At 42.6% G+C, this 26,824-nt stretch overlaps 1 protein-coding gene across 2 annotated transcripts in view; it reads left to right on the forward strand.

Moving 5' to 3' along the window:
* rasa1b (RAS p21 protein activator (GTPase activating protein) 1b) overlaps positions 1 to 26,824 on the forward strand; it is a 192,723-nt gene that overhangs the window by 298 nt on the left and 165,601 nt on the right. For both annotated transcript variants that reach the window (XM_072582822.1, XM_072582817.1), the window contains exon 2: positions 297 to 666. In XM_072582822.1, coding sequence (XP_072438923.1) covers positions 314 to 666 — 353 coding nt within the window. In that variant the 5' untranslated portion in view covers positions 297 to 313. The remainder of the gene's footprint in view (positions 1 to 296; positions 667 to 26,824) is intronic.

The following is a 26,824-nucleotide window of genomic DNA, read 5'->3' on the forward strand; positions in this document are numbered from 1 at the left end:
TGAGCAAGCGCCCCCCCCCCCGTTCGCTCCCCACCCACACGGAGCGACTGAGTGGCCTTGCGGCTTCCAACCTCCCCTGTCACTAACTAATTGACTGACTGGCGGGCGGACGGACGGAAGGAAGAAAGACAGATGAAGTCATGAACTCTCCTCTCCGCCGACTGCTCCCGTGCTAAAGTTGCGTCTCCACTTTCCCCACCCCACTCCTGTCGCATGTTGATGGTTTTAGACATAAAAAGTTTTTCCTCTTCCACCCGCCCCTCCGATACCCCCCTGTTATTGTGTGTGTGCGCCAGTTCGCGGGGCTGTGACCATGATGGCGGCGGAAGTCGGGAACGAGTGCCTGTTGGCGGCTGCTGTGACCGTGGCGGCTCCGGGCGCAGATGGCGAGACGGCTGTTTTCCAGTCTTCCCCGCAGAAAGTGCCGGAATTGAGCTCCGTGCGGCCTCTCGAGTCTGAATCGTCGTCGCCACCGCCACCACCATCCTCATCATCATCACCGCCGCCGCCTCCGGCTCCGTTCCTTTCCGAACCTACTGTCGGGGCTGCCCCTCTCACCAACAGTCCTGCCCTCCCCATGCCCCCGGACGAAGTGGATTCTTTCGACGGGCATGAGTTTGAAGAGGAAGAAGTGGCGATCCCGCTTACGGCTCCCCCAACCAACCAGTGAGTAATGAGCGAGAAACGGCCCGCACCAGACAGCGGCCCAGGGGCTTGTCAAGGGGGGGCCAGGAGGGAGGGAAGGAAGGTTCTTGAGAACAAAGAACCAGAGCCGTAGGCCTTCCATCACACCTGACCTAAAATAATTGTAAACATAAAGCTAATAGAAAAGAAGACAACGCAACATACTTTATCTGTTGCTAACGAGGAGTGTGAATTCATAGTTCACACAGCCGGAAGCTCATTTCCTAGCTAGTATTTACCACATACAAATTGAGGTTTTGAATGTTAGAGATGTTCAAAATTGCCTCACTATTGAGCAATGTACATTTTTAAATGTGTTTGATACTGCAATGCTGGAATATTCTACGTTACTGATACTTTACAGGACCTGGAATGACGTTGGAGGTTGTCTGTGGATATCAGAAATGTGGTGTGACTGTTGGAGGAAATCTGGATAGATTTTTGACCTTTTCTGCTTTTGTTTACTTGTTACTGCTGTTATATCGCTTGAACGTGTCTGTTGTGAATCGCTTCATTTGGGAGAATAGTTTGATTTGTAGTAGATCAGGTGTGTCATAAAATGAACTGGGAATGCGAATGCTTAATCATTTGAAAAGAACTGAGTTATTCCGAAGTTTAAAAATATACTTTTATAAATTTGATCAGGAAGGTATGTGCCAACGCTACTGTCAGACTTGCGTCCTGGAAATTAGAATATTACAGGTTATCGGAAAGTGTGTGTTTTGTGATTCCTGGATATCAGTTCTCAGTTGCTCACGGTCGTGTGGAATGACCTCTGTTTGTAAAGCTACTGACTATTTTAAAATACTTATTACAGCCTTACAATACCATGATTATAAGTGAACTTTTGTTAATCATACTGATGTTTAACTCATAATGTTGTGGTTTTGATTTTTTCCAACTCCGATTTAAGTATAGGACTAGGCTCTTCTAGCGATCTTGTTGTCTGTGTGTCAATGCTAATGTTTCATCGATTGGTTTGTAATTCCAATTCTGAATTTGCACCTTTTTAGGATTTTGATCAAGTCTTATGACTATCATTTTTGGTTACCTGTGATAATATGCTACAATAACACTTTTGAGTGCAAACACCTTAATTTTCTTGTTTAGTTTTGGTAGTAATCTTGATGCAGTTGCCAGTTATGGTGTCACTATCTATTTGAAATTGATTTGTACGTATGGTCAGAACTCTTTCCATTGGTTTTGAATGCATTGTGATTTTTAAAAAAACTTTCTCAACACTGCTATATCCTCTCTATATAAGAAGAAATGATTGGCAGCCAAGAAAAGTATAACAAGTGGTGTAGGCTGAGTGAGAGTTACAAAGTCAAAGTTGGATTGCTTTGTTTAAACTAAGCAGAAAGTCCATATTTTATGATGTGTGCAAATGACATTAAGTTATAAGGTGGGGATGATGAGAACACGAATGTTTAGAGAATTGTGGAAAAGCACTGGAGGATGGAGATTAATAGATCAAAGACTTGTATATGGGCTGTCCATTTGAGTCTGGGAAGGGGGATAAGCGTGAATCTGTCAAGTTTATAACTAAAAACCTGGAGAGAGAGTATTTTCACACGTGAAATTGGTGGTGGCAGAAGATGTATGCAAGTGTGTACAATAGAAATTAGTTCTTGTTGGAATATTTGAATGATGTGAATTGTTATGATCCTAGTTTAACTTATGCCTGGTCAAGTCAAATCCCAAAACCGATGATGTGATTAGGTCAACTGCTACAATTTGTATTTACATAGCAACTTGAGTGTAATGTCACAAATTGCTTTGCTGGAATGTTAATTTTTACTTCAAAATAGTTGAATTAAAAAGAGGAAAATGATTCTTCAGTTACGCACATTCTTGCTCAAATGCATTCTTATTTCTGTCTTAAATATGAGATCTCTTATTTTTAAACTGTATTCCCTGTCTTTCGATTCACTTCACTTATAGAGTCATGAAGATTATAGCATAGAAACAGAACCTTAGATCTAACTCGTCCCTGCTGACCAGATATCTGAAATTAATCTCGTCACATTTACCAGCATTTTGCCTATATCCCTTTAAACCCTTCCAGGACTCTGAGGGAGCATCCTTTGAAGAAACTTTGCGGTGGTACAAACTTGGTTAGAGACAAAAGAAATTGCAGATGCTGGAATCTAAGGTAGACAAGCAGGAGGCTGGGAGAACACAGCAAGGCAGGCAGCAACAGGACGGAAGAAACGTTTAATCCAAAATGTGGACTTCTTCACCTCTTGATGTTGCCTGCCTTGCTGTGTTCTCACAGCCTCCTGCTAGTCTACCTTGGATTCCAGCATCTGCAATTTTTATTTTTGAGTCCACTACTTCCTCTGACAGCTCATTCCATACACGCACCACCCTTTGTGTGAAAACGTTGCCATTTAGCTCCCTTTTAAATCTTTCCCCTCTCACCCTAAATCTATGCCCTCCAGTCTGGACTCTCCCCACCCCAGGGAAAAAAACTTGTCTACTTACCCTATCCATGTCCGTCATGATTTTATAAACCTCTTTATGGTCACTCCTCAGTCTCCGATGCTTCAGAGAAAGCAGCCTCAGCCTACTCAACCTCTCCCTGTAGCTCCAACCCAGGCAACATCCTTGTAATTCTTTTCTGAACTCTTTCAAGTTTCAAAACATCCTTCCTATAGGAGGGAGACCAGAATTGTATGCAGTATGCCAAAAGTGGCCTAACCAATGTCCTGTCCAGGTACCTGGATTACACCTCTTCCCACCCTACCTCTTGCAAAAATGCCATCCCGTATTCCCAATTCCTCCGCCTCTGCCGGATTTGCTCCCAGGAGGACCAGTTCCACCACAGAACACACCAGATGGCCTCCTTCTTTAGAGACCGCAATTTCCCTTCCCACGTGGTTAAAGATGCCCTCCAACCCATCTCGTCTACATCCCGCACCTCTGCCCTCAGACCCCACCCCTCCAACCGTAACAAGGACAGAAAGTCCCTGGTGCTCACCTTCCACCCTACCAACCTTCGCATAAACCAAATCATCCGCCGACATTTCCGCCACCTCCAAACAGACCCCACTACCAGGGATATATTTCCCTCCCCACCCCTTTCCACCTTCCGCAAAGACCGTTCCCTCCGTGACTACCTGGTCAGGTCCACGCCCCCAAACAACCCACCCTCCCATCCTGGCACTTTCCCCTGCCACCGCAGGAACTGTAAAACCTGCGCCCACACCTCCTCCCTCACCTCTATCCAAGGCCCTAAAGGAGCCTTCCACATCCATCAAAGTTTTACTTGCACATCCACTAATATCATTTATTGTATCCGTTGCTCCCGATGCAGTCTCCTCTACATTGGGGAGACTGGGCGCCTCCTAGCAGAGCGCTTTAGTGAACATCTCCGGGACACCCGCACCATGACTTGTCCTACCTTCCTATCTCCTTTTCCACCTATCCACTCCACCTTCTCCTCCCTGACCAATCACCTTCATCCCCTCCCCCACCCCCCTCACCCATTGTACTCTATGCTACTTTCTCCCCTCCTCCCCCCCCCCCCCCCCCCTAGCTTTTCTCTCCACGCTTCAGGCTTACTGCCTTTATTCCTGATGAAGGGTTTTTGCCCGAAACGTCGATTTCGAAGCTACTTGGATGCTGCCTGAACTGCTGTGCTCTTCCAGCACCACTAATCCAGAATCTGGTTTCCAGCATCTGCAGTCATTGTTTTTACCAATGTCCTGTACAGCCGCAACATGACCTCCCAACTCCTATACTCCGTGCTCTGACCAATAAAGGAAAGCGTACAAAATGCCGCCTTCACTATCCTATCTACCTGCGAATCAACTTTCAAAGAACTGTGAATCTGCACTTCAAGGTCTTTGTTCAGCAACATTCCCTAAGACCTTAGCATTAAGTGTATAAGTCCTGCCCTGATTTGCCTTTCCAAAATGCAGCACCTCACATTTATCTAAATACAACTCCATCCGCTGCTCATCGGCCCATCTGTTCAAGATCCCATTTTACTCTGAGGTCACCTTCTTCACTGTCCACTTCACCTCCAATTTTGGTATGATTTTGCAAACTTACTACTTCAGAGAAAGCATCCTCTCAACATCTACCCAAAGAAGACTCCTTGGGCTTTTGTTTCAAAACATCTCCTCTCATTTTTCCAGTGAGTAAAAACTAAATGTTTTGTCAGAAGACAACACCAACTATTGACAAATGTGGGATGTGAAAAAGAAAAAAAATGGTCATAGTTTGAGTAATGCAGAATTTTGAGTATTTGGGGCAGGATTTGAACTCTGGTTCTTTTGAAGCCGAAGCATTGGACCTGGAGCTGATTATAGACTATCAAGTACAAGGTGGATGCATCCAAGTTGGATGATGGGGTAGCTAAAGGTTGGAAGAGCTTAAGTTTGTGATTGGTGGAAGATGAGGGAAGCAAGCCAACAGCCTTGGAAAATTAAATTTTGTAGGTTAACAAAAGCATGGCTGAAATTTTAGTGACAGATGGGCTAAACCTAGCAGTGGAAATGAGTGATTGTATGGAGGTGGAAAAATGGTGTTATTATGATGGCGTGGATTTGAAGTCAGAAGCATTACTTAAGGTTAGATAGGATATTGAGGTTGTGATAGTTTGACTGAGTCTAGAATGATGGGGAGGATTTTAATTTTGAGTTTAGGGCAAGAAGTTTGAGGCAATGCCAGAAGATTTTTATTCTCCTCCATGTTTAATTGGAGGAACTATCAGCTGAATCCAGATTGAGTAGCAGGACGATGCAGAAAGTTGGATAGGTTTTCTTTTAAGAAAATCACCATCAACTCACCCATGTTATGAATTAGACATTTAGCAATTAATGAGCACTTATGGGGCCGTGATAACAAAGTGATATTTTTGCTTGTCTATTAAACCAGAAACTCAGCTAATGTTTTGGGGACCTGGGTTCAAATTCTGCCATTGCATATGGTGAGATTTGAATTCAATAAATTTCTGGAATTGAGAATCTAATAATGACCATGCTGTTTATCAGGAAAAACCTATCTGGTTCATTCATCTTTTTCATGGAAGGAAATCTGCTATCCTAATCAGGGCTGCCCTGTATGTGACTCCAGACCCATAGCAGTGTGGAATGGATAAAGATGAACGACTAAATGTGTTGTGTTTGGATTTCCAAAAGGTGTCCGGCATGGGACCTCTCAAGATATTAAGTCAAAACGTAAGAGCCCATGGTGTCAGCAGTAGCATGTTGATGTGGATAGAGAATTGGCAAATGGGTAGGAAACAGAAAGTGAGGATCAGGCATTCTTTTTCGGTTTGGCAATCTGCAATCAGTGGGGGGTCAGTGGAAGAAGGAAGCGAATATACTGTAGCCAGATTTGTAGACAGCACAAAAATAGGTGACATGCTAAGTTGCGAAGGGGATACAACAGGATTGTAGAGAGGTCTTAATAGAATAATTAAGTGGGTGAAAAGTTAGCAGATGGACTACAATGTGGGAAAATGTGAAGTTGTTCATTTTGGAAGGGAGAATGAAAGAACAGTATATTATTGAAACAAAGCAAAGCAACTGATAGCTGCAACATGAAGGGACTGAGCCTACTTAAGCACAAAATATAGAAAGTTAGCACATGTGCAGCAGGTAATCAGGAAGGCTAATGGAATGTTGGTGCATAATGCAAGATGGTTGGTGCATAACTGTAGGGAGGTCTTGCTGTAACTATACAAGGTGGTGGTGAGACCACGTACTGCAAGCAACTTTGGTTCTGTTTATTTAAGGAATGATATTTTATTGGAGGTAGTTCAGAGAATGTTCACTAGCATGATCCCAGGTGTGGAGAGATTGTCTTATGATCAAAGGGCTAGAGAGTTGGGACTCTACTCTCCAGCATGTAGAAGAGTGAGAGGTGATCTCACTGAGACATATAAGGTTCTTTTCAGGGACTTGATGGGGTAAATGCTGAAGGGAGATTTCACTTCATGGGAGCTCCTAGGACCAAAGTCATAGTCTCAGAATAAAATTATGTTATTTAAGACTGAGATAAGGAGGAATTTCTTTTCTCAAAGGGTTGAATGTCTTCGGAAATGCTTGATACTGAGAACTGTGGGACTGGTCCTTTTTACTGTGGAAACTCAATTATCTGAACAAGATGGGCAGGCACTATTTCATTCGGATAATTGATTATTCGGAAAATCGATTTAAATGCCTTTCCTCTGGGGCTTGGAGTTTTAAAGTCTGCTCCCTATTCAGGAGATGCAGCAGCACACAGCGTGCGACACCCTGCCCCCCTCCCTCCCTCCCACCAGCACAAAGTGTGCAAGCACCGCCCCCAACCTGGTCCAACCCTGCCCCCCAACCTGGTGCAACCCCACCTCCAACAGCTCCCCCCACTGAATATTGAATGATGGAGCAGTCTCGAGGGGCTGAACAGCCTGTTCCTGTTACTATTTTGTGTGATCTCATGGATTATCAACTGCTCCCTGAAATGTCCTAGTCAGCCAATCAGTTGCATCAATCACTGCAAAATCTCAACCAGGAAATGAAACCAAACGGACCACCTGGCATCCACCTAGCTATTAGAAATACATTCCTGATGAAGGGCTTATTACTGAAACGTTGATTTTTCCTGTTCCATGGATGCTGCCTGACCTGCTGCGCTTTTACAGTGTCACGCTCTCTACTCTGACCTCCAGCATCTGCAGTCCTCACTTTCTCCTTAGAAATTATAATATTAAGAACAGTACCAAAATTGGGAGCGTTGACTCTGACTAGTCCGAGGCAACAACCTGACAGTCATACTATCAGACATAACACTTAAAAATATAAACCTTTTTCTATTAGAGGCAATCAAAAAATAATTTTAATTACTGTCATGAATTATCATCTAGTTTTTATTGTTTAAAGTTGTATTTCACTCAAATTACTGAGGACCTTACTAATAATCATTTCACTGATTCAGTTTATTCACTTAATGATTTTTTTTGTTGATATGTTCTGAATTGTCATTCAAGTTTGGTTGTATTTATAAATATTACTAACATCTGCCTGCTTTCTGATTGCTTCTCTCACTTTTTTGGCATGTTCTCCACACCTCTACATCCCTGATTTGCCGCAATCAACTTTGAGATAATCGTTTTCTTCCTTTGTGTACCTTCATCAGTGTGTAATTGAAGAACTGAGTGCCTTTTAAAATTTTAGACATTAGATTTGTTAGGAATCTGGTAAATTTCAGGATTTCTGTTTTTGGTTTTGTCTGGATAGTGTGCAGTTTCATTATCTATTTCAGAGACACTTCTGTCAAATGGAAAAACAAAAATGCTTATAAAGTTACTTGAAGAGAAAAATCAATGATGAATTGTGAATAAAGCCTGTATTTTACTGTTTTGTTGGCATCTCTGTCTTGTGCCTTTCTGTGGAGGTATTTGTTGTTCTGCAAATTATTGTACTGCAGAAAGAGGGCAAGTTTGAAGTTTGGCACATTTTCACGTTAGTGATTGGTCTTGATTAAGTACTTCGTAGCTATGTATAAGATCATAAGAAATAAGAGTAGGAGTCAGCTGTGCAGCCCCTTGAGCCTACTCATTCAATTGGATCTTGGCTGACAGTCTTCACCTCCTCACTTACCTTGTAACCCTTGATTACTGATCACAAATCTATCCATCTTGTGATAACAAAATAACATAGTCTGCCATTACACAGTACCTATTGCTGTAGAGGTGCCAGTGTGGACTGGGATGGACAAAGTTAAAAATTACAACACCCAGATTATAGTCCAACAAGTTTATTTGGAAGCACTAGCTTTGAGTGCTGCTCCATCAGGTAGCTGTGAAACAGGATCATAAGACACAGAATTTACAGCAAAAGATTACAGTTCAGTTGCGTGACACTAATCTTTTGCGATTAAATTCTGTGTCTAATGATCCTGTTCCACAGCTAACTGATGAAGTAGCAGCACTCTGAAAGCAAGTGCTTCCAATAACCTTGTTGGACTATGATCTGGCGTTGTGATTTTTAAAAAACTTCTGTACACTATCTATTGTTAGCCACTAACAGTCTCCATTAACAGCTTTTCACTCTTGTAGCCAGATTGTTATCACTCCTTTGTCCAAATGTTCTTCGCTCTGTTTGGGCTCTATCCTCACCTATCGTTTACTCTTTACACCCTCCCTATCTTCTGCATATAAACCAGCATTTTCCGAGCTACTGTCAGTTCTGAGGAAGGGTCACTGGACTTGAAACATTAACTCTGATTTTTCTTCACAGATGCTGAGCTTTTCCAGCACCTTCTGTTTTTGTTTCTGATGAGTTAAAGGTTTGACACATAGAATTGTGATATTGTTGCCATCATGGAAACATGGTTGAGGGGAGAGCTGGATTGGCAACTGACAACATTAAGATACAGAATGTTTAGACGAGACAGTGGAGGGTTTAAAAGGATGGTGGTGTAGTACTATTAATTAAAGTCTCAATTTACTGCAGTAAGGAAAGATGATCTCTTGGAAGGGTCCTCAAACAAGGCTTTGTAGGTAGAACTTAGGAACTTTAAAAGGTCAGTTCACTTTACTGGGAGTGTTTTATAGCTCACCAAAGAATCAATGGGAAATCGTGGAGCCAATATGTAGACACTTCACAGACTTGTGTAAGAGTAATAACTATGTAATACTAGGAGATTTCAACTTCCCCAACGTAAATTGGGATAGTCATAGTGCTAAGGGTTTAGACAAGTGGATCTCTTGAAATGTATCTAAGGGAATTTTTTTTGGTCTCAATATATGTAGAATGCCCAACAAGGAATGACACAATGCTGGATCTGGTTCTGGGAAAGAAGCCAGACAAGTGTTCAATGTGACAGTGGGGGAGAATTTTAGCAATAGCAACCACAACATGGTATGATTCTAATTTGTTATGGACAAGGAAAAAGATGGCTTGCAAAGGATGGCTTTGAATTGGGACAAGGCAAATTTTATTAAAATAAAGCTGGATCTGGACAAAGTTGACTGGGAGCTGCACCTTGCAGACAAGTCTGCAGCAGAGTTTTATGGTCATTCAAAAGTAATTGGGAGAGTGCAGGTTCAACATGGAGCCTTTATGGGGAAATTAATAGGAATGGGTTATTAGTAAGTTATAGAATACCTATCTTTGGTCGTCAATCTGGAAAAGGAGAATGTAGATCTAGAATTCAGGAAAAGGAACTGTGAGGAACTTGTAGAGTTTGACATAGGAAGTGGAGAGGTATTGCAGTCTCTGTCAGGTTTAAAAATGGTCTGAATGAATTGCATCCCAGGCTGCTGTAGGAGGTGAGGTAGGAAATTGCAGGGACTCTGACATAAAATTTTAAATCCTCTCTGGTCACAAAGAAGTGCCAGTGGATTGGAGGATGGCTTATTTGGTTTCACTTTTCAAGAAGGATGATGGAGATAAACTAGGAAATTATTGGGTCAACAATTGGAGAAAATGTTGAAGGAGAGAATTAATATCCACTTGGAAAGGCATGGGTTAATTAGGGATAGTAAGTATGGATTTGTCAGAAGAAGGTCATAGTGAGTTTTGAGAAGTTGTTGTGGTTCTGTTCGCCGAGCTGGGAGTTTGTGTTGCAGACGTTTCGTCCCCTGTCTAGGTGACATCCTCAGTGCTTGGGAGCCTCCTGTGAAGCGCTTCTGTGATCTTTCCTCCGGCATTTGTAGTGGTTTGAATCTGCCGCTTCCGGTTGTCAGTTCCAACTGACCGCTGCAGTGGTCAGTATATTGGGTCCAGGTCAATGTGCTTATTACTTGAATCTGTGGATGAGTGCCATGCCTCTAGGAATTCCCTGGCTGTTCTCTGTTTGGCTTGTCCTATAATAGTAGTGTTGTCCCAGTCAAATTCATGTTGCTTGTCATCTGCGTGTGTGGCTACTAAGGATAGCTGGTCGTGTCGTTTCTTGGCTAGTTGGTGTTAATGGATGTGGATCGTTAGCTGTCTTCCTGTTTGTCCTATGTAGTGTTTTGTGCAGTCCTTGCATGGGATTTTGTACACTACATTGGTTTTGCTCATGTTGGGTATCGGGTCCTTCGTTCTGGTGAGTTGTTGTCTGAGAGTGGCTGTTGGTTTGTGTGCTGTTATGAGTCCTAGTGATTGCAGTAGTCTGGAAATGCTCTTGATGTATGGTCGTGTGGCTAGTCCTTTGGGTTGTGGCATGTCCTCATTCCATTGTCTTTCCCTTAGGCATCTGTTGATGAAATTGCGCGGGTATCCGTTTTTGGCGAATACATTGTATAGGTATTCTTCTTCCTTTTTTTTTGCAGTTCTGGTGTACTGCAGTGTGTTGTGGCCCTTTTGAATAGTGTCTTGATGCAACTTCTTTTGTGTGTTGGGGTGGTTGCTTTCGTAGTTTAGGACTTGGTCTGTGTGTGGCTTTCCTGTATACCTTTGTGGTGAATTCTCCATTCGGTGTTCTCTGTACCATCACGTCTAGGAATGGGAGTTGGTTGTCCTTTTCTTCCTCTCTAGTGAATCGGATTCCTGTGAGTGTGGCGTTGGTGATCCGGTGTGTGTTCTCTATTTCTGTGTTTTTAATGGTTACAAAGGTGTCATCCACATATCTGACCCAGAGTTTGGGTTGAATTTGCGGTAAGACTGTTTGTTCTAATCTTTGCATTACCACTTCTGCTATGAGTCCAGAGTTGGGTGAGCCCATGGGTGTGCCGTTGATTTGTTCATATATTTGGTTGTTGAATGTGAAGTGTGTTGTGAGGCACAGGTCCAGTCGTGCCTCAAACTACAGACTTTGAGTTTTGAGAAGATTTTGTAGCTCAGGTTGAGGTTCTGGATATAGATTCTGGATTAGTGGTGCTGGAAGAGCACAGCAGTTCAGGCAGCATCCAAGGAGCTTCGAAATCGACGGGCTTTTGCCGTCGATTAGTGGCTCTTCCACCACTAATCCAGAATCTGGTTTCCAGCATCTGCAGTCATTGTGTTTACCTCATTCTGGATGTAGGTTTGTTCGCTGAGCTGGAAGGTTCATTTCCAGGTGTTACATCACCGTACTAGGTAACATCTTCAGTGGGCCTCAGGCAAAGCACTGGATATGATTCCTGCTTTGTATTTATATGATAGAAAGCAGGAATCATGTACACTGTTTCGACTGAGGATGTTACATAGGGTGACGAAACATCTGGAAATGAATCTTCCAGCTCAGCAAGCAAACCTACATCCAGAGGAAGGTAATGTCAAACAAATTTGTTGAATTTTTAAAAAATCTGATCAAGTCGTGGATGAAGGAAGTTCAGCTAGTGTAATTTACAGAGGAACCTTGATTATCCAAACAAGATGGGCGGGCACTATTTCATTCAGTTAATTGATTTCCTTTGGGGCTCGGAGTTTTCTGTGAAGTCTGCTCCCTGTTTAGGAGAGAAGCAGCAGCACATCACCCGTGAGACCCCAGCCCCTGTTCCCAACCCTGCCCCACATACCCCCGCCTGACCTCCAAACCCCATTCACTCCAACTCCACAGGCCCATCCCTGCTCCCCACTCCCCCAACCCCTACCCCCACCCACCATTCAACCTCCATTCCCTACTCCCGGGCAGCCGAACCGTACACCAACAGTAAGACTGGTGCTGCCTTTGTGGGGTAAGTCGCCACATAGCGTGACACACACACACACACACACACACACACAGCTTTTGACAGGTTCCACCTGTCCAGGACAATGTTGGAGGCATTATCTGGGGAAGGTTGGGTTTAGGGTTCACCCCTGTGTAGAACTCAGAAGTGTGGGAGGAGAGAGAGAGAGAGACAGGAGGTCAGTTATTTGGAGACGGTGCCTGGACTGACCAGGACTGTTCTCTGCAGCATTTCAGTGAACCGAGTTCATTTTAATCATTGTACCTGTAAACAAAAGATGAAATCAAGTTTGAAATAGCTCTTTGACGTAATGTTTCTGTCGGGACCTTGAGATCCCCTTTGGATAATCCGATATTTGGATAATCTAGGTTCCTCTGTATATGGATTTTAGCAAAGATTTTGACAAGGTCCCACATGGGAAACTGAGAAGGTTAAAGCACATAGAATTCAGATACATCTCACCAAGTTTTCTTGAAACTGGTTTCGTAATAGGACACACAGGATAGTGGTAGAAGGCTTTTAGAGTGACTAGTGTCCAGTGGAGCACAACAAGCATCAAAACTGGTACCATTATTGTTTGTTGTATAAACAGATGATACAGATGAAAATGTTTGTGGGCATGTCAAGCAAGTTAGCAGACTACATCGCTTGGTAAGATGGTTAATAGCGAAGAGATACATTTTATAGGGTAATAGAGATGTATAGCATGGAAACAGACCCTTCTGTCCAACTGGTCCATGCTGACCAGATATCCTAAATCAATCTGGTCCCATTTGCCAGCACTTGTCCCATACCCCTCCAAACCCTTTCTATTTATATACCCACTGGGATGCCTTTTAAATGCTGTAATTGTACCAACCTCCACCGCTTCCTCTGGCAGCTCATTCCATACATTCACCACCCCCTGTGTGAAAAGGTTGTCCCTTAGATCCCTTTAAATCTTTCAACTCTCGCCCTATACTGAAGCCTTCTCATTCTGGACTCCACCACCCCAGGGAAAAGATCTTGTCTATTTATCCTATCCATCCACTTCATGATTTTCTAAACCTCTATAAGGTCATCCCTCAGCCTCCATGCTCCAGGGAAAACAGCTCCAGCCTATTCAGCTCAAATCCTCCACCCTGGCAACATCTTTGTAAGTCTTTTATGAACCCTTTCAAATTTCACAAATCCTTCCTATAGCAGGGAGACCAGAACTGCGTACAGTATTCAAAAAGTGGCCTAACCAATGTCCTGTACAGACATAACATGACCTCCCAACTCTTCTACTCAATGCTCTGGCCAATAAACCACCTGATGAAGGAGCAGCGCTCTAAAAGCTAGTGCTTTCAATTAAACCTGTTGGACTATAACCTGGTGTTGTGTGATTTTTAACTCTGGCCAATAAAGGAACTCATGCAAAAAGCCTTCTCCACTAATCTACCCTCCTGCGACTCCACTTCCAAGGAAATATGAACCAGCTCTCCAAGGTCTCTTTGTTCAGTAACACTCTCTAGGATCTTTACCATTAATTGAATTGAATTATTGCCACATGTACCAAGGCACAGTGAAAAGGTTTATCTTGTGAGTAATACAGACAGATCACAAAGTAGCATAGATAGTAAATAATAGGTAAACAGCAGCAAAAACAAAAACACAGATACAGGCGAATGCTAAGAGTTTGAGTCCATTCAGTATTCTAACTACAGCAGGGAGAAACTGTTGCGAAATTCGCTGGTGTGTGTGTGTTCAGGCTTCTGTACCTTCTCTCCGATGGTAGAGGTTGTAGAAAAACATTGCCAGGGTGGGATGGATTTTTAAGAATGCCGGCAGTGTTTCTTTAACAGCGGGTCTTGTAGATGGATTCTATAGATGGGATTCTAAAGTGTATAAGTCCTGCCCTGATTTGCCTTTTCAAAATGCAGCACCTCACATTTATCTAAATTAAACTCCATCTGCCATACCTTAGTCCATTGGCCTATCTATTCTAGATCCTGTTGTACTTTGAGGTAATCTTCTTCGCTGTACACTACATCTCCAATAATGGTGCTTTTGCAAACTTACTAACTATGCTTCCTGTGTTCACATGCAAATCATTTGGAGATCTTAGAAGAATTCTGATAATTAAAATTTGTCTTAGATGTGATCCCGCAATTGGATAGCAATTGTTGAACAGTGCCAAGTGTGTTGAGAGTTACATTATCAACCGCAAAATACTGCGGATGCTGGAGTTTGAAATTTTAAAAAAAGGAGCATTGGAGAAACCCAGCAGGTCTAACAGTATATGTAGAGAGAACCAGGATGCTGCTGTGACTAAAGGGTTTGAGTCATAAGGAGAGGCTGGATAGGCTGGGCCTTTTTTTTTTGTGGGAACATAGTAGGTTAAGCGGTAATGTTGTAGAGGTTTGTAGAATCATGAGTGGCTTAGATAAGGTCAACAGCAAAGGTCTTTTCCTGAGGTTGGGGGCGTTGAAAAATAGTGGGCATATTTTCAAGGTGAGAGGAGAAGGGCTGAAAGGAACCTGGGGGCAACATTTTCCACACAGGGTGGTTTGTATGTAGAATAAATTGCAAGAGGAGGTGGAAGATGCAAGTACAGTTACAACATTTAAGAGACATTAAGATCGGTAAATTGAAATGATTGAAATTCAAAGATTGAAATGGATATGGCCAAATGCAGGCAAGTGGGACTAGTTTGGAGAGAGTGGCCATAATTCTGTTAAGTTTAGTTTAACGATGGAAAGGATAGGTACATGCCACAGGGCAAGAGTTATAGATGGGGGAACGGCAATTATAATGCGATTAGGCAAGACTTGGGAGGTAAAGAATAGGGTAGCAAAGTGCAGGAGATGGGGATAATCGATATGTGGAGCTGATTTAAGAACAGATATTGTGTCCTCGATAGGTACGCCCCTGTCAGGACGTACTAAAGAAATTGTATCTCTTGTTAAGCAGCAGAGGGAGGCTTATGTGACGTTGGGATGAGATGGTTCAGATGAGGCGATGGAGAGTTACAGATTAGCTAGGAAAGATTTAAAGAGAGATTTAAGAAAAGTAAGGAGGGGGCATGAGCAGATCAGCAGATAGAATAAAGGAGAACTCTAAAGCTTTCTATAGGTACATGAGGAATAAAAGGATGACTAGGGCCAGTCAAAGACAGAAGTGGGAAGTTGTGTGTGGATCCTGTGGAGATTGGAAAGGTGCTAAATGAATATTTCTCCTCCTGTTTTCACTCAAGAAAAGGAAAATATTGTAGAGAACAAGACTGTGAGATATGGGCTATTAGACTGGAAAGAATTGAGTTTAATAAGGAGGAGGTGTCATCTACTTTCTCACATTCTAGAATTGATAAGTCCCCTGGATCGGATTGGATTTATCAGAGGATTTTCTGGGAAGCTAGGGAGGAGATGGCAGAGTCTTTGGTCTTGATATTTGAGTCATCATTGTCTTTCAGGTTTAGAACCAGAGGACTGGAGGATTTCAAACGTTGTGCCCTTGTTCTGGAAGGGCAGCAGAGATAACCCAGGTAATTATAGACCAGTGAGCCTTATGTCTGTTGTAGGAAAGGTTTTGGAAAGGATTATAAAAGAGAGGATTTATAATCATCTAGCAAGCAACAGTTTGATTGGAGAAAGTCAACATGGTTTCGTCAAGGGCAGGTCGTGTCTCTCAAATCTGAGATTTCTGAAAAGGTGACCAAGCATGTGGATGAGGGTAGGGCATGGTAGGGTGTACATGGACGTCAGTAAAGCCTTTTGATAAGGTTCTACATGGTCGGCTCTTGGAGAAAATACGGAAGCATGGGCTTGAGGGTGATTTGCAGTTTGAATTAGAAACTGGCTTTCTGTAAGAAGGCAACGAGTAGTGGTTGATGGAAAATATTCAGCCTGGAGCCTGGTTACTAGTGGTGTGTTTTGGAACCGCTGCTGTTTGTCATTTTTATAAATGACTTGGATGCAGGCATAGGTGGATGGATTAGTAAGTTTGCAGATGATACTAAAGTTGGTGGAGTGGTGGACAGCATGGCAGAAAGTTGCAGGGGAACTTGGATAAACAGCAGAATTGGGCTGAGAAGTGTCAAATGGAGTTCAATGCAGGTAATTGTGAGGTGATTCACTTTGGGAAGAAAAGCAGGAAGGTAGAGTACTGGGTCAACGGAAATATTCTTGGTAGTATGGATGTGCAGAGGTATCTATGTACATAGATCCCTGAAAGTTGCCACCCAGATTGATAGTCCTGTTAAGAAGGCATACAGTGTGTTAGGTTTTATTGGTAGTGAGATTGAGTTCCAGCGCTGTGAAGTCATACTGCAACTGTACAAAACACTTGCAATATTGTTTACAGTTCTGGTAACCCCATTACAGGAAGGATGTGGAAGCATTGGAAAAGGTGCAGAGGAGATTTACCAGGATGTTGCCTCGTCTGGAGGGAAGTCCTCATGAGGAAAGGCTGAGGGACTTGGGGATTTAATAGAGGGAGGAGGGGATTTAATAGAGACGTGCAGGATGATCAGAGGATTGGATAAGGTGGACAGTGAGAGTTTTTTTCATGGATGATAATGTCAGCTTGTATGAGGTGGCATAGCTGCAAATTGAGGGGTGATAGATTTAAGACAGATATCACAGGAAGGTTCTTTACTCAGACTGGTAAGGGTGTGGAATGCCTTGCTTGGCAGTGTAGTTAATTCAGCCACATGAGGGGCATATAAACCCTCCTTGGATAAGCATATGGATGATGATGGGATAGTGTAGGGCTTAGATTAGTTCACAGGTTGGCACATCGAGGGCCAAAGGGCATGTTCTGCACTGTACTGTTCTAGGTCTAGTTTGGGAGACTTGGTCAGCATCGATGAGTTGGACTGAAGGGTCTTGTTTCTGTGCTGTGTGACTCTATGACTCTAAGATGGTTGTAGTTTGCAGGAAGATATAGATGGATTAGTCAGCTGGACAGAGCAGTGGCAAATGGTATTTAGCCCTGACAAAGTGCGAGGTCGTGGACTTTGGAAAAAGAAACGAGATGAGTGAGTAATTAATGAATGGCAGTACACTGGGTAGTTTAGAGGAACAGCGGGATCTTGTGGTAATTATTCACAGATTCCTGAAGTCAGCGGATCATGTGAGTAGGATAGTTAAGACATATGGGACGTTTGCTTTCATCAGTTGTGGCATAGAGTATAAGAGGTAAAAACAAGGACTGGAGATGCTCCTCGGATGCTGCCTGACCTGCTGTGCTTTTTCAGCACCAGTCTATCTAGGCATAGAGTATAAGAGCAAGGTAGTAATATTGGAATTGTACAGAGCATTGCTTTGACTAAAGCTGGAGAAAATGTGCATTTCTGGTCACCTCACTCTGGTAAGGATGTGATACTACTAGACTGATTTTGGTGGAGTTTTACCAAAATGTTGCTTGGAATGGAGAAATTAAGCTATAAGAGTTGGCTTGGATTGTTTTCTTAAGAGTAGAGGAGATGGGGGGGGGGGTGATTATGGTTAGGTTGTATAAGATTAAGGGGTATGGATAAGGTAAATAGAGAGCACCTGTTTCCTTGGCTGGGGTGGGGGGAGGGGGTCAGTCATGAGGGGACTTAGTTTTAGGGTAAGGAGAAGGAGATTTTGAGAGAAAACACTTTCACTCAGTGGGGAGTGGGAATCTGGATTGCACCGTCAGGTCAGGTGATGGACGCTGGAAATCTTGCAACACCTTTTTTAAACATTTGAAATATTATAACATTCAAGGATATGGTTCAAGTGCAGGAAACTGGGATTCGTGCACTTTTAGTGGTAGTACAGACTTGATGGACCAAAAGGCCTTTTCTGCACAATATGACTTTGGCTTCAGAGAAATAATGGCTTTCCTTTAAGGGGATTAAAACTGTTCACAGTTCTCCAGATGAGTTCTCACCAGCACCTGTCTACTCTTATACTCCTTGAAATAAGGTCCAATGTTCCATTAGCCTTCCTGGTTATCTGCTGCAATTGTTTGCCAGCTTTCTATGTTTTGTGTTCAGTTACACTCCGTTCCTTCGTCTTACAGCTTCCTGCAGTTTTTCTCAATTTAAATAATATTCTGTTAGGGAGATTTGGGGATGGGAAGGCCATGAATTTATTTTTAAAAAGCTCTAGATAGAAAATAGCCTTGTTGCAAATAATGATTTTTAAAGGATTGTTTTAAAATTGCTTTTAATTTGAAGATGATTTATGGATTCATGTAATCAGTTTTTAATTCTGCTTGACAACATACTTGTGTTGGTTAAGGATTAAAGGATGACCTAGATTGTTTTGATGAAAGAAGTTGAAAGATATTTATGCTTTGAGACAATGGAAGCAGCACGTGTGTTTAGAGTGGAAACTTGAGAGACTCCAAATCCCACAAGTGTGGAAAATCTAAAACTGTAGATAGCTGTGCTTTAAACTATGTTTGTTGTGGTTCTATTCGCCGAGCTGGGAATTTGTCTTGCAAACGTTTCGTCCCCTGTCGAGGTGACATCCTCAGTGCTTTGGAGCCTCCTGTGCTTCTGTGCTGTTTCCTCCGGCATTTATAGTGGCCTGTCTCTGCTGCTTCCGGTTGTTCGTTCCAGCTGTCCACTGTAGTGGCCGGTATATTGGGTCCAGGTCGATGTGTTTGTTGATAGAGTCTGTGGATGAGTGCCATGCCTCTAGGAATTCCCTGGCTGTTCTCTGTTTGGCTTGCCCTATAATGGTAGTGTTGTCCCAGTCGAATTCATGTTGGTTGTCATCTGTGTGAGACCGGGTTACAGATTTGCCTACAATTAATTGAATATCATCAAAGATAGTTTTGTGTGGTTAGCAGAGGGAAGGGATTCCTTGGCTTTGGAAATTTCCCAGCTAAATGTGGGAGGTAGATGGACTTGAACTGAAAGAGATGTATCCCACAATCATCTAAGAATTTCAGAAGATACTTCCTGGAGAAATATTTGGCCAGTGGGAAAGAATGATAGAAACAGGCTTTTCTGCTGGATGTGTCTGGAAGTGGTCGCTCAAAGTTACTACTTAACAAAACAAATGTGAGTCTTTTTGAAGGTGGGTGCATTCTGGATTGTTTGCATTCTGCAGAATTACAGGGTTTATAGCAATGTGTGATAAGTATGAAGGAAGAACATTCTTTTCTGTAGTTTAAACTATAATTTCCCACAAAAAGGGATTTTTAAAAAATATCAAACAGTAACAGTTCTTAACTGAAAAGGCTAATGTTTTAAGTTATTGGTCTCTACGGGGATCATGGCAACCGACAAACTAGACTATGATAAATGAATGTTGCAATATTACATCAATAAAATGTAAGAAAGGACGCCAAATTGCAATATTTTTAAAAGAGGGGTGTAGATATGTGCTGCGGAGAATGTAGATGCAGATAAGAAAAGGGTACAAACAGAAACACTATGATTGAAGGACATAGAATCTTTAAGAAAAAAGTTGTTACCTTGGATGTTTTATGGACCTTGTAGCAATGAAATAGAATTAAAATCAGTCAGATATTTGTGATAAGCTATCCACTTGTCAGTTGGAAAAGAGGAAAAAAATTAGAAAAGCTTATGGATTATTTTCCTAAAATCAAATTTCCAAATTGTTCAACCAGCAGTGCTGTATTGTCTGGGAAATTGCCTAATCTGGCAATATCTTGCTTGTTGTGAGTAGTACCTGAACGCTTTGAGAGCAATATTAACAATATGATGAAGATTGAGTTCCAAATTGGAAAGTGCAAAACAGTTGTGCACAGATATGGATAGTTTTTAAGATTGAGCAGTAAGCTTGTCATAGTGACATGGAAGAGAGCAATTGCTACCCTGGGCTAAATCACCAATTGATTGAAATACAAATACAAAAACTTAATATGACTTTCCTTGGGGCGAATGCAATTTATAGGGCTGTGTTAGTATTATAGGACACAGTATGTAAGTTTGAAACAGAATGTCTGCATGAGTGGCGTTTATTCTTAGATGATAAGCATAAGAGTGAGAGATTTACAGCAAGAACGAGGTGGTAAAATCACCTGATTAAAGATATACTGGCATTGGAGGCAGTCTAGAGAAGGTAATACTGAGCGTGGAGGGATTTTCTTATGAAGAGAAATTGGGTAGGTTGGACCTGTACTCTTTGGAGTTTAGAAAAATGAGAGGCGACCTCCTTTTGATGTACATAAGACTCTTGGAGTGTTTGGCAGGGTAAATGCTGAGAGGTTATTTCCCCTTGTCATTCTTTTAAGAAAGAATTGTGGAGAAATATCTTCTCAGGATAGTGAATTTGTGGAATTCTCAGAGGGCTGCAGACATCAGTACGTTCAAGGTTGAGATAGACAGGTTTTTAAGCTGTGAGGGAATAAGGAGTTATGGGGGAAATGCTGGGAAATGAACTTGGATTGTGTGCATATAATGCCAGGTAAAAACAATGACTGCAGATGCTGGAAACCAGGTTCTGGATTAATGGTGCTGGAAGAGCACAGCAGTTTAGTCAGCATCCAAGGAGCAGCGAAATCGACGTTTCGGGCAAAAGCCCTTCATCAGGAATAAAGGCAGAGAGCCTGAAGCGTGGAGAGATAAGCTAGAGGAGGGTGGGAGTGGGGAGAAAGTAGCATAGAGTACAATGGGTGAGTGGGGGAGGGGATGAAGGTGATAGGTCAGGGAGGAGAGGGTGGAGTGGATAGGTGGAAAAGGAAATATATCCCTGGTGGTGGGGTCTTTTTGGAGGTGGCGGAAATGTCGGCGGATGATTTGGTGTATGCGAAGGTTGGTAGGGTGGAATGTTAGCACCAGGGGCGTTCTGTCCTTGTTACGGTTGGAGGGGTGGGGTCTGAGGGCGGAGGTGCGGGATGCGGACGAGATGCGTTGGAGGGCATCTTTAACCACGTGGGAAGGGAAATTGCGGTCTCTAAAGAAGGAGGCCATCTGGTGTGTTCTGTGGTGGAACTGGTCCTCCTGGGAGCAGATACGGCAGAGGTGGAGGAATTGGGGATACGGGATGGAATTTTTGCAAGAGGTAGGGTGGGAAGAGGTGTAATCCAGGTAGCTGTGGGAATCGGTGGGTTTGTAAAAAATGTCAGTATCAAGTCGGTCGTCATTACTGGAGATGGAGAGGTCCAGGAAGGGGAGGGAGGTGTCAGAGATGGTCCAGGTAAATTTAAGCTCAGGGTGGAATGTGTTGGTAAAGTTGATGAATTGCTCAACCTCCTCGCAGGAGCACGAGGTGGCGCCAATGCAGTCATCAATGTAGCGGAGGAAGAGGTGGGGAGTGGTGCCGGTGTATTTATGGAAAATCAGCTGTTCTACATAGCCAACAAAGAGACAGGTGTAGCTGGGGCCCATACGTGTGCTCGTGGCTACCCCTTTGGTCTGGAGGAAGTGGGAGGATTCCAAGGAGAAATTGTTAAGCGTGAGGACCAGTTTTGGCAAATGAATGAGAGTATTGGTGGAAGGGTACTGTTAGGGATGTCTGGAGAGGAAAACAACGGAGGGCTTGGAGGCCCTGGTCATGGCGGATGGAGGTGTAGAGGGATTGGATATTCATGAGGCGTTGGGGGCCGGGGAAATGGAAGTCTTGGAGGAGGTGGAGGGCGTGGGTCGTGTCTCGAGCGTATATGGGAGTTCCTTGACTAGGGGGGGTTGGACAGTATTGAGGTAGGTAGAGATGAGTTCAGTGGGGCAGGAGCATGCTGAGACAATGGGTCGGCCAGGTGGTCAGGCTTGTGGATCTTGGGAAGGAGGTAGGACCGGGCAGTGCGAGGTTCCCGTACTATGAGGTTGGAAGCTATGGGTGGGAGATCTCCTGAGGTAATGCGGTTCTGTATGGTCTGGGAGGTGATGGTTTGGTGATGGGGGGGTGGGGTCATGGTCGAGGGGGCAGTAGGAAGAGGTGTCCTCGAGTTGGCTTCAGCGGTGTAGAGGTCAGTGCGCCAGACTACCACTGCGCCCCCTTTATCCTCTGGCTTGATGGTGAGGTTGGGATTGGAGCAGAGGGATTGGAGGGCTGTGCGTTGTGAGGGTGAGAGGTTGGAGTGGGGGAGGGGGTAGACAGGTTGAGGCGGTTAATGTCCTGGTGGCAGTTGGAAATGAAGAGGTCGAGGGCAGGTAATAGGCCAGCGCGGGGTGAACTTTGCTTTCAGCTCACTGTTTTCTGTATCATTTCTTGTCATGTGATCTCTGTCTCTAGTGGAGCTTGATTTTGTTACTCGGATCAACCAGTGAGTCCAGGGGTTCTAGGGCATGCAGTGACTAGTGAGAGGAATAGAATATGGGAAATCAGAAGCACAGATGGTAAGAACAGAACCACAGTGGTATAGATATGAGCATTTTTGTAAATGGAAGATGACCTCTGGATTATGGGAGACATTCATGGTCTTTGATAGGACAGAGAAAACTTTGTTTGGATTTAGGAAAATATGAGGTCTTGAACAGTGAGATCACAATGGTGCGGTGGCTCAGTGGTTAACACTGCTGCCTCAAAGAGCCAGGGACCCAGGTTCAATTCCAGCCTTGGGAGACCGTTTGTGTAAGTTTGCACATTCTCCCATGCCTGCATGGGCTTTCTGTGGGTGCTCTGGTTTCCTCCTACAACCCCGAGATGTGCAGGTTGGCGGGACTGGCCATGGGAAATGCAGGATAGCAGGGATGTGGATGGGGGGTTGGATTTGGGATGTACATGGGATGTTGAGAAGGATGACCTGGGAAGGCCATGAGGCTTGGGTTATTGGTTCTTAGCTAACTGTTAAGTTGAGAAATGCATTGTACTGGCAATTCTGTAATTGATGTTGCTTACACAATGAAATACAATAAGGTTTTAGCTCCATTTGGAATTTAAGTTTAAAAAGAACATATAGCTTAAACTAGTTTAAAGCTTTACAAATTCAAAATGTAGGTTTGCTCAATATATGAGAGGTAAAAATGGAATAATTGGGGAGAGCTACCTTGAACGAAACAAGTGCGTCTGAGTCATAGATTGACAGGTAAAATTGGAAACATTGGGCCCCTTTTTTTTAGAAGAGGGAATTCTTTGGGTACAGTCAAACTACATTCCCAATACAGAAAACAAAAACAGTGCAAACAGATCCAGGACTTTCCAGGTGAGGGAAAAGAAAAGGAGTAAGTTTAAGCAGAAAACTCTGTGGCAGATATCGGGTAGATTACACAACTGGAAAACAATGTAGAAGAATCAGAGGAAAAGAAAAAGCTAATAAAAGAAGTATAGCCAACATTTTAAAAACAAAAGGAAATAGTAAAGGATAGTGAAGGAAGTTGTGGGGATTGTTATGGCCCAAAATGGAGGTTTGCCCATTTAGGTAGCAGTCATGACTAGATACTAAATGAATACCTTGTACCTTTCTTTACCAAGGGGAATAAGGAGCTGCTCGTCATAGTTGAAGCTGGGGCAGTTGAGAAGGGATATGTAGAGTAAGAGAGGATATTTGTTAGGCTGCCGAACTTGAGTTGATAAATGATTAGGTCAGATGAGAAGCGTCCAAGGATACGAAGGGAAGTATGAAGTAAATAGGCAGAATTTTCTGAACTTAGGTTCAACTTTTGGGTTGGCAGCAGAAGAGTGGATAATTACAAATGTTACATTCTAGTTTTAAAAAAAAAGCCAGGATAAATCTAGCGACTAGACCAGTCAGGCCAACGTCTAGTGTGAGGAAGCTAAGAGACAATAATTTGGAATAAAGTTAATTAAGTTTTGAAAATGATTTAATTAAGGAATACCAGCAAAGAATTCTTTTCTCAACAAATGGCATTACAGAGATGTGAGGTATGAGCATATTGAGAGAGCATTTTAATGAAGAATGTGGGAAGCTGATCTTTTTAAGTGTTCATGAAATTAAAAAAGCAAGGAAATTATGATAAGCCTATACAAATCATTGGTTTGGCCTCATCTGGAGTATTGTGTCTGGTTTTTAAAGAAGGTACATGTAAAATTTAAGAATGGTCCCATGGATCAAGAATTTCAGCTAAATAAATTAGGTCAGTTCTCCTTTTGGGGTAGAGGAGATTGAAATTTAAAAGTGGAAATAGAATCATGCAGGATCTGCACAGAGAGGAGAGCGAGAAGTACTTTTACTAGCATTTAGATCAGAAAACGCAGGTTTGTGATTTTAGGTGTTTTTTTTGGCAAATGAGATAAAGGCACACTTTATTTCTGGAATGCTCTGCCTGTGTGTTAGAGGAAGAAGATTCAACTTCAAAACTTTAAAAGATAATAATTGTTACTTAATTAAAAGGATTCAAACATTAGCGAGAATAGGTTTCTGAATGGAAATCAGTCATTGAGTGGCAAGTTTGTTTGGGTCAACAACTTGACAGAAAAATAACTGCTTTGTTGACAAGTCAGAAAGTACGACTTAGAGAGAACTTGCAGACGATAGTCCTATGTGTAGAAGTATACACTGTAGTGGATGCCCTCTTCACCTATCCTTGTAAATTGTAGAGGTTGTAAGAAAGTGCTACTGAAGGAAACTTGATTGATTTTTGCAGTGTTTCTTGTAGATGATGCGTGCTGCTGCTACTGTGTGGAATGGTTTAATATTTAGATGGTGGATGGGTTGCCGATTAAGCGGGTTGCTTTGACTTGTTTGTATCAAGCTTAGAGACCTAGAGATGTACAGCATGGAAACAGACCCTTCGGACAATTTCGTCCATGCCGACAAGATGTCCTAACCTAATCTAGTCCCATTTGCCAGCACTTGGCCCAAATCCCCCTCAACCCTTCCTATTCATATGTCCATCCAGATGCCTTTTTAAATGTTGTAATTATACCAGCCTCCATCACTTCTTCTGGCAGCTCATTCCATACATGCACCACCCTCTGTGTGAAAACGTTGCCCTTAGGTCCTTTGACATTTTTCTCCTCTCACCCTAAACCTATGTCCTCTAGTTCTGGACTTCCCTAGGGAAAAGACCTTGTCTATTTACCATATCCGTGCCCTTCAAGATTTTATAAACCTGTGTAAGGTCACCCTTCAGCCCCTGACATTCCAAGAAAAACAGACCCAACCTATTCAGCCTCTCCCTATAGCTCAAATCCTCCAACTCTGGCAACATCCTTGCAAATCTTTTCTGAACCCTTTCAAGTTTCGTAACATTCTTCTGATATGCAGTTTGTTGAGTGTTGTTATCCCCCACTCAACTTCAGTGGGAAAGCATTATTTTCACCTTGTTTTCTTTATTAGTCTGTTTACTTATGAACAGCATATCTCATCTCATTTGGGTTTTGTAATTTTTTTTTAAAGGGTCCATTTTAAATTTTGTAGAATGTTGTGGTTTGTTTTGGAATGTTATGCCACTGTGATATATTTCATTACAGCTGTTGTATTGTGAGCATCGTTTTTATTGAAAGTTGTTAGATTTGGAATGACCTGAGATATCCTCCATGAAATGGAAACTTGTGTTAAAAAGGTTTCTATTTCAGCTTTGCAGTTACAGGAAGGAAAAAGCTTGAAGGAGGAGTTGTAGAACTGTAATAATATTTTGAATTAGAACACCATTGTATGCACTGTACTGTGCGCTCTTTTCACTTGTTGGAACTGCATTGATCCTGGCAAATGAACAGCATTTCATTATACCATTAACTTGTGCTTTGCAGATCTGGTGAGTCAGGAGTTGAGTTGCAAAATTCCTTGCCTATGTTTGATCTGATCTTTTAATCGTATTTATTTATAACGCTCATAAAAGTAAGTTTCTGGTTTGGTAATCTGCAGGATGTTGGTTGGGGCGGTCTCAATGATGGTCAAGGGGAGATGTAACAATGTGCTTCCTCCTAATGAAGAATTTATCTCTTTCAGCCTTAAAATACACAACATCTGCTCTAATAGTTCTCTGTGGCAAGTAGTTCCAAAAACACTGAACCCTCTGAGAGGAGAAGTTCCTCCTCCTCCTCCGTCTTAAATTGTTGCTGTTTATTCTAAGTCTATGCACGCTAGTCCTAGACTCCCCAGTGAGGGGAAACATCCTCTCAGCATTTACCTTGTTAAGCCCTTAAAAATCCTATGTTTCAATGATATTGCATTGTTTTCCTCCATCCTATAGGAGTTGATCATTACTGAGTACTTTTGTGGTATGAATGTTACTTGCACCTATCAGCATAAAACTGACTCTTGTTCTTATTTTGTTGCATGCGGGACACAGACTGCTTCAGCCAATTGATTGGGTTATTCTCTCTACTGAGCTGTAGTTTCAATCAGAAGCTGTTCTGTTTAGATCAAAATATTTTCGATTTACTGCAATTCCACTGATTGAATGGGAAAGGAAGTCACCAGGGGAGTGGTCAACATGCCCCCTTATAGTAAGCACAATGTGGGACGAAGTATACAAAATAATTATTATTGGCTGCTTGTGATTAAAAGGGCATAATAATTATAGGTGGCTTTATCTACATGCAAACTAGAAAATCAACTTGGCAGTAGTAGCCCAAATGAGTTCGTAGAATGTATTTGAGAGAGTTTCTCAGAGCAGAATGTTCTGGAACTAGCCAGAGAGAATAGTATTGTGTAATGTGACAGGATTATTCATGACTTCCAGAGCTACCTCCAGGCAGCAGCAGCCACAGTGACTGAAATTTACATCCACTTTGAAGGGAGAAGATTGGG

This window comes from Chiloscyllium punctatum, chromosome 2 (assembly GCF_047496795.1).
Source record: "Chiloscyllium punctatum isolate Juve2018m chromosome 2, sChiPun1.3, whole genome shotgun sequence".
Classification (NCBI taxonomy): Eukaryota; Metazoa; Chordata; class Chondrichthyes; order Orectolobiformes; family Hemiscylliidae; genus Chiloscyllium; species Chiloscyllium punctatum.